The 8,137-nt window shown below is 45.5% G+C and overlaps 1 protein-coding gene across 9 annotated transcripts in view; it reads right to left on the reverse strand.

Moving 5' to 3' along the window:
- Positions 1-6,873, reverse strand: part of LOC146555311 (filamin-C-like) — a 60,617-nt gene extending 53,744 nt beyond the window's left edge. For 5 of the 9 annotated variants that reach the window (XM_085252876.1, XM_085252873.1, XM_085252874.1 and 2 more), the window contains exon 1: positions 6,072-6,873. In XM_085252876.1, the coding sequence (XP_085109002.1) occupies positions 6,072-6,450 (379 nt within the window). In that variant the 5' untranslated portion in view covers positions 6,451-6,873. The remainder of the gene's footprint in view (positions 1-6,071) is intronic. The other 4 variants (XM_085252879.1, XM_085252877.1, XM_085252880.1 and 1 more) reach the window with 1 other exon arrangement.
- Positions 6,874-8,137: the final 1,264 nt, after the last annotated feature.

Raw genomic sequence — 8,137 nt, forward strand, 5'->3', positions numbered from 1 at the left:
GAGTAAATGAGATGTTGTTGTTTATCCTGGGAGACTTCACAAAGACCACAACTATTTAAAGACACACACACACACACACACACGTGAGCTATAAAAGACCAAAGTCTGCTGATCGGGCCAGCAGCTGGTTAGGATTTCTGAGTGTGCTGCTCTGGTGTTTCCCCCTCAGAGTCCACACAGTGACATCAGGTGTACAATGAACTTTTATCCCTCCATCAGCTTTGTACCTCAAAGCATGCCCAGGTGTGAGAAATACGTGTTATTACTGCAATATTCAGCGCACAAACATGTACTCTATCAGTAGTTTAACACATTCTCTTCCTCTGAATGCTTTCTTGAATAAAGGAGGTCAAAGCAGTTACCTGGACACTTCAAATGCTCTGCTAGACACGAGCAGGTCAGTCAGGAGGGAGCTGATCACCCACCAGACCTAGAGCAAGGATCTACTGGATTTCCAGGCTGTACACGTCGCGCACGATGTTCAGGCCTCCGTCCTCCTCAGTGAGGAGAGCTTGATCCAGGAACAGTAACATTTACATCTCAGGGTCCTGCTTGGTTCTCTGAGCTGCTGAAGACCTGAAGCACCATCACTGGACAAAGGTAGTGGCATATGACACCAGCCATCAACCGCCTATATCATTTAGCCCCGCTCACACCTTCATGCATTTGATCCGCCTCCAAATTAAATACCACTGACTCCCCGTCATCTGTCAGGACTGAAGAAGACCTTTGGATGAGCCGTGAAACGAGTGCAGCCAGCGCCAGGCATGAGGAGCTTAGATACCGAAAACACCCACATATGAGCAGCAAACAAAGGACTAAATGTACCTCAGAGTTCTGGTTAAACGAGGCGAGGAGGGACAAGGAGATAGACAGGAAGTCAAAATCAATATAAGACACCAGACAAAACTATCAAAGTAAAACAGGAAACAAACAGTTGAACAGACTGAGAGGAATATGAAGACATAAAACAGATATATATCAGAGTTCCAATAACACAGCTTAACATCTCACCCTGACAGACAAACTTCAGGCACCCGAAATCCTGCCAAGTGTCCCTGGCTCCACAGGGAGGTGTCCCTCAGCAGGGACACTTGGCAGGAGCCGGGATCCGTTTGTCAGATGGTGTGATAGATGTGAGGTATATCCTCGTGTAGCAGTGACGCTCCGGTGTCATCCTCATCAAGGCGCCTTCCTTCTGACAACACCACCCAGAGAAACCCGACACGTGAGACGGCTCAGAGGCTGTTTGGAGCTGATATGAATAAAGCCGTGATTTCATGTGAGATTCCACAATTTAAGACACTCTCCACTGGATTATAGTGCAGGTGAGGGTCAAAAGAAACAGGTGGGTCAAAGAGAAATGTGCTGATCTGAGAGGCGATCAGGAGGAAGAACGGAGATGAGAGAAAAAATGCTTTCAGAAAAGGAAGTGTTAATCATTTATTTTCACCAATCAACAAAATGCAGTGAATAAACAAAAGAGAAATCTAAATCAAATCAATATTTGGTGTGACCACGCTTTGGCTTCATAACAGCATCAATTCTTCTAGGTACACTTGCACACAGTTTTTAAAGAAACTCGGCTGGTAGGTTGTGCCAAACATCTTGGAGAACTGACCACAGATCTTCTGTGGATGTTGGCTTCCTCACATCCTTCTGTCTCTTCATATAATCCCAGACACACTCGATGACGTTGAGATCAGGGCTCTGTGGGGACCATGCCATTACTTCCAGTACTTCTTGTTCTTCTTTACACTTAAGATAATTCTTAATGACTTTGGCTTGGCTACATTTGGGGCAAATAAACAAGCGTTCATATTTCTGAAAGCATTCTTTGTTTAAAGCATTTTTTCACATTACTACATATATGTACATATACATATGTATGTACACACACACACACACACACACACACACACACATATCCATCTTATTCTCTTATCCTAGTGGCAGCAGTCTAAGCAGAGAAGCCCAGCCTCCTCCTCCAACGACAATGAGCATGGAGGCGTTCACAAACCAGCCGAGAGATCAAATCTCTCCAGCGTGGAACTTTTCTCAGTCTGTCTGATTTTTTAGGGATGTAGCTCTGCAAAGCCAATGTACCACTGTTAGATATTGTTAGATACCCCAGATCTTGCACACACACATACAACACACCACACACTAATCAATAACTTATAATAACTCTGTCAGCTGGAGCCTGAACACATCATTCCCCTCGATGTGCTCAGGCTCCGGCTGCTGCTTCAAATGCTTCACAACAGCTGTGGCGACAGCTGACACACACATGCACACAAACACACACACACCCTCACCCTCTTGTCATGTGGTTGGTCTCTGTCTGGGGGGGGGCAGTAACTAAAGTGAGTCTTTGTTGTTCAGACTCAAACTGGACGTTTACTGCAGAGTCTACAGTGTGACAGTCAGCAGATCACACCAGATCTCTCTATCTCTCTTCTCTCAAACACACACACACACACACACACACACACACACACACACACACACACAGGGGAAGTCCGGGGCTTTGAAAAATCTCATTCTTTCCCTGCAGTCCATTTGAAATTTTGCTGATCTTATTGTTAGGTACTCCTCCTTGATCCTCCTCCTGTTTTCCAGTTTAAAGGGTGTTCTTCCTCCCCACCATCTCCAGTTTTGCTTATTAGCTCATCTGGTAATGGGCTCCTACTCCCCCACATCACCCTCGGCTAGTTTAAACTGTTTTGAGGTGATTTCTGCTGTTTGTGCAGCTGTTCCTCTCAAACTTCACAAATACCCAGTGAGGCTCAGAGGGAACAAAGACCAACTAGCATGTAGACGCCCAGCACTGAAACATCTGTCTCCAACAGTGGCTTAAACACGCTCCCACATCTGGAAATGACCAAACAAGCTCACTTTAATCTGGTTAAGCTGGACCCTTGATGTAGTTTCCAGCATCCAGCTGGTGTCACGCTGCCTCAGTGATACTTAGAGATGCTGAGCCATCGTTAATGAAAGCTGTCCCGCTGACTCATAACAGATTGATTCTGAGGTTTCCAGGAGCTCTGAGAGAAGGAAGGTGCAAACACACCACAGCTTCAAAGAGGTGGGTTACTGGTGCAGATTAAACCATCTAAACCCAACAAGCTCATAACAAAAGAAAAAAAGTGCAAACATAAAAGTCCAAACGGGGCGTGACCACAGCCTCCTCATTAGTTTCGTGTTTGCCGGTGCCTGACAGGAAGTGTTCAGCAGGGAGGATCAGGACAGTACGAGGGTGTCTTATATAACAGCCTGTGACGTCCTCATCAGGAGCTTGGAAGGAGCCCTTCTTTGGAGGTCATGGTTCGAGTCCCGCTGGGAGCTTTGAGTTTTTCTTTAGTATGACTTTTTACTCTCACTATTATATCCTGGTTGAAGGTTCAGGACAGCAGGACGTCACCCCCACACAAGAAAGGCTCAGACTCGACTTCGTTATTTTGGTCTTAATGAAGCCGACAGTGTGACAAAGTGAAGCTCCCAGTACGTCCTAAAAAGAGAGGCGATACCACACTCACACTTCCTCTCCCACAAATGACCATCTCCACATTGAACCTCTCTTCGTCTCCTATTCCACCCGACCTTTGACCTCTGAATTGCTGCCACACACAGACTCGGTATCACAGTTTTCACATAAACGCTGCACAGGTACAGTCTAACCTGTGACCTCACAGTCAGGTAGGATATCCTCAGCTGTAACAGGAAGTTAATGTGAAACACGGCTCAGAAATCAGCAGCGTGTAGTGAGTTACTATGAGGGGAGGGAGGGGCGGGGTGTCCTGGCCTTAGTTTAACATTCCTGTGTGCTGACTGCTGCAACACATGGCAACTATTACAGAGACACAGCCAGAGAGGCATGGAGGTAAAATTAGCCGATATTTGAATGGAGTTTGGCTGAAAGAATCCAGGTTAGAGAAAACGCGCAGTTCAGCTCAGCAGCCTCAGCTACACAAACACCACATTAACCATTTATACACCCACCCCTCAGGTTTGGAAACAAGCCAATCAGGTTACAGATCACATCCTGTCACACATCAAATATCTGTGTATCAGACACAACAAGCAACTCACATATATTAGCTAACCAATGATGAGTTCCTGTTGGCCCCACTACTAGTGCTAAAACATTATTAAGTGGCTGTCTCCAGGCCAGGCCTCTTATGAAGCCTGTCAGCTGTGGTTGGTTATAATGACCTTTTATATATAATTATATATCTATATAGATCTATCTATCTATCTATCTATCTATCTATCTATATAAAATTATTATAAAATAATAGAAAAGCATATGCATTTTATTAACAAAGTTTAATTAAATGTTGCCCTGCATAAGGGGGTCCTGAGGAGCCCTCAGCATGTCTCTGCCCCCGGGCCCCTCAGCAGGTTAGCGAGGCCCTGCATTCTCTGGGTCTATTTTCAGCAGCTGTTGGCTGAGGGACAGCAGAGCTCAGCTGTGCTGCTATCAATCAACTCCTACTCACACTGCTCCTCCACCTCCTCCACCCCCTCCACCCCATAAAACCCCAACAAGTAACTGCGCCCTCCAGGCCTCGCAGCCCCCCAACAGCCCCCCCATCAGCTGCAGACTCACAACAGCAGCTCAAGCTTCAGTTTGTCCTGTTAGACCCTCAACAAAAGTAAAACTACAACACATGAAAACAAACTTATCTCCAGAGCTGAGCGCACAGCTGGACAGAGGAAAACTTTCACCTTTAGCCTTAACCACCATGTCTCGTTAGTGATGTCAGTATTTTTCTTTAAATATTTTAATATTATTTCCATGAATATATGACAGATGTCCACAAGTTAAATACACAGCTGGGTATTTTCTGTTAATCCGATACAAGAAACATTCAAAAGCCCGAAACTGAAAACTGCTCAATGAATGAAAATGAAGCATGTTTTTCCTTAAGTTATAATAAATGTGACATAATTACAAAAAGTGATTTTCTTTAATTAAAGCATTGATTTCCAGCTGACGGTTACTGTGACAAGCTCAGTCTAAACTCAGTTTAATCCTGATATTGAATGTAAGAAGAATTGTTGGCTGTGATTTTTTCTTCAGTGTGTGGATTTTTCCTCTCTCTCATTTATCGTCTTTTATTTCAGGGTCTCCCTTTGATTTTGCTATTTATGTTTTTGATCATCTGTCTTTGATTTTTTTTTTTAAAATCATGCTATATGAACAAAGTTATTATTACTGTTACTACCTATGTTTCATTTAATGAAGGTAAGCCTGCTTAGTCTTTGTGTCCTGCACAGTTACAGACAGACTGAAGTGGGAACAATTACTCTCAACAGGAGTCTGTTAACAACTAAACCTTCATATAAACACTGAAAACCATGGCACACAGACTCCAACACACCACTGCACAATGAATTCAGCAACACAAACACACTGTGTCTGCAAATACTGTCCTTTAGTCAGATTAGTGCATTTAACTTCATCTATACTAGTTTTTTAATGCTGTACTAAGTAGCATGGACTTCATGTCTGCAGACTGAGCAGTAAAGTTGTACTTCTTCAGGATTTATAAAACCCTGCAACACCTTGGCCACTCATCATTCACATCCACTCCAAGACATCTGCAGTCCGATTTACGTCCTTCTGGAGGGTTCCAAACACTTTTGGATTTCTTGAAGGGTTCAAGTTTCAACAAGTTTCTCTGAGCCCTCCCGAGACCTTTTGCAAAAACCACATACTCTGTACTTGGGTGAAATTTAAAAGCAGGCTTTAATAATTCTGACTTTTTATCCTTAAAAATAAGAAACTCTTTGAATGAATCCACTGATGAAGCTGTACGCACTGAACAGCTGTGAACACCTGGATCTCCACACACCTGTGAGCCACACCTGTGACCTGTCAGTCACAAACCGATGCCACACGTGATTACCTTTGTTAAAACCCCTTTTATGAAAGAAACCAGCAGTTGGGCTGACTGTTTCCAGGTCTCTCTCTCTCTCACACACACACATACAAATACACACCGTGCGTAAAATTTGCGTAAAAACTCTCCAAACGCGCCTCTGTCTCGGTTTTACGCACTCACCGATGGAGACCAATTTGATGTGCTCCCTTTCCAGGAACTCCAGCGCCACGGACACGTTCTCCAGCTTCATCTGCCTGAAGTTGGGTCTGCTGTGGTACTTCCGGTACATCTTTTTCTGGCTTAGCACCTCCAGCAGCCCTATTAACTTTAGCCCATCGCTTAGGTCCTTCTGTAGGTCGTTGATGCGTTTGTTGATCACCTTCAGGTGCTCGTTGCACCACCTAGTGAAGGTGTTCTGCTGGATCTTCTTCCACGGGGCGTCCTCGGCTAGGTCCTTCTCGGTGGCCGGCATCTCCTCCTCCTCCTCCTCGCCGATGTCCGCGGTGCTCTGGTAGAACTGCTGGGGCTCCAAGTAGCTGTTGTTGCTCATCATGGACATGCCTTTTATAGAACCGAGCGCAGTGGGAAGAGAAGGAAAGGCAGAAAAAAAAAGAGAAACGGGGGGCAGTGGAAGCGGAGGGGCAGTGCCCAGCGCGCGGGGAGGGAGCTTCACGGAGCTGTGCGTAAAGAGGCGCGCATGCAGACCCGAGGTCACTCCTGTGGCTCACACTCTCAGAGAAAGCGGAGGCTCGGGAGGAAGAGTGAAGAATAGTCTGCTTTTGTCCTCCGGCTGGCTTGGCTGTGGTCACACGCGGGTGGCGTCGTGGACAGAGTGGGGCTGTGCAGCTGCGGGAGCGTGAAGCGAGGTTTAAAGGCTCGGCGTCACTGCGCAGGACTCCCAGGAATGCCCCTGCCATGACCATATACTACTGCGGCCCGGGCATCCTCCGAGCCGCAGGACACCGAGACCGCAGATCATTGGTCGGCGCGGAACAGGGGGGTGGAGACACGCTGGACACCCCCAACCAGGACACCCCCATCTACCCCACCCCGACAGCCGGACCCGGGGCTCCACAGCCGCTCTGACACCTCCGGGTATTTTTAGAGTCCTCAAACCTGGAGAGACACCCTGAGGAGGGACATGACATCACCATCAGACAGCGAATCAAATCACTGCATGATATTTAAACAACAAAGCATAAATAAAAAACATCAAAGTTTACTTCAGTTTGGAAATACATATCATATCTGAAAATACAATAGGCTCTGTGATAATGATTAATGACAATTAATGGTAACTACAATGGAGGTTAGGTGTTTACAGTTAATTGAATGAGGTGTTGCTGCTTCTTGCAATTCCATTGGCTGCCAAATGGAGGCGCGGCAAACTGAAGCAAGCGAGAGAGGAAGAAAAATTCCATGCTGCGTTTTTGAAGAATAAAACAAACTGAAGAGATTTATTGACGTGAACAGCAGCGCCCCCTGCTGAGCACAGTCTGCTTCTACGTGAAACAAGCTGAACTTGACCCAGAGTGAAACCCAAGATCAGCTCTGCAATAATCACATACAGATGTGTGCAGTTACAGCTTTATAAGAGCTGCTGGTTTTATTCCAACTGTGTTGAACATCAGCCTAAAATGTGCTCGCTGTGGCTGTACATAGTCTATAGTCTTTATAAACAAAAAATGTCCACAGTGATGATTCTAGTGGGTTGAGTGGATTAAAAAGTGACAAGTGGCACAGTGGCTCACTGCATTCATGCTGTGGAATCGTGGGCTCGTTGAACATGTGTGTGAAAACATGAAAGTAGTGTTTTGAGTTAAAATGTGTGGCATCAGGCATATTTCCTGTGTGTCACGTTTAGAGACTTACTATAAAAACACAAGACAGGAATACAGACTCACCGTGAGTCTGAAAATATCTGCGTCCAGCTCAGATATCACGAGAGGAAAACAGCAGCTCACATCTAAAGTGTAAATATGGAGCCAAACTAAATTTAACAGCGAGTGCCGCCGTGATACACTCATCATCCTCTCAGGGCAGACAGTTTACCAGAGTTATCACCACTTATTACGGTCATGACTTCACTCCTGATTCCTACTCTTTTTTTCCCCTTCACCATGAACTGAATAAAGACGATGGAAGTAGCCATTATGATGTCACCATGAAGCAACTTTTTGACCACTAGGTAGCCCCGCCCTAAATCATTCCTGGTTTTGTGGTCTTTTCTGGCTCTAATGGGACCT

The sequence above is a fragment of the Mchenga conophoros genome, linkage group LG17, assembly GCF_057382185.1.
Source record: "Mchenga conophoros isolate Kocher_MC1m ecotype Shallow Benthic linkage group LG17, M_conophoros_male_GT1.1, whole genome shotgun sequence".
NCBI classification, from domain to species: domain Eukaryota; kingdom Metazoa; phylum Chordata; class Actinopteri; order Cichliformes; family Cichlidae; genus Mchenga; species Mchenga conophoros.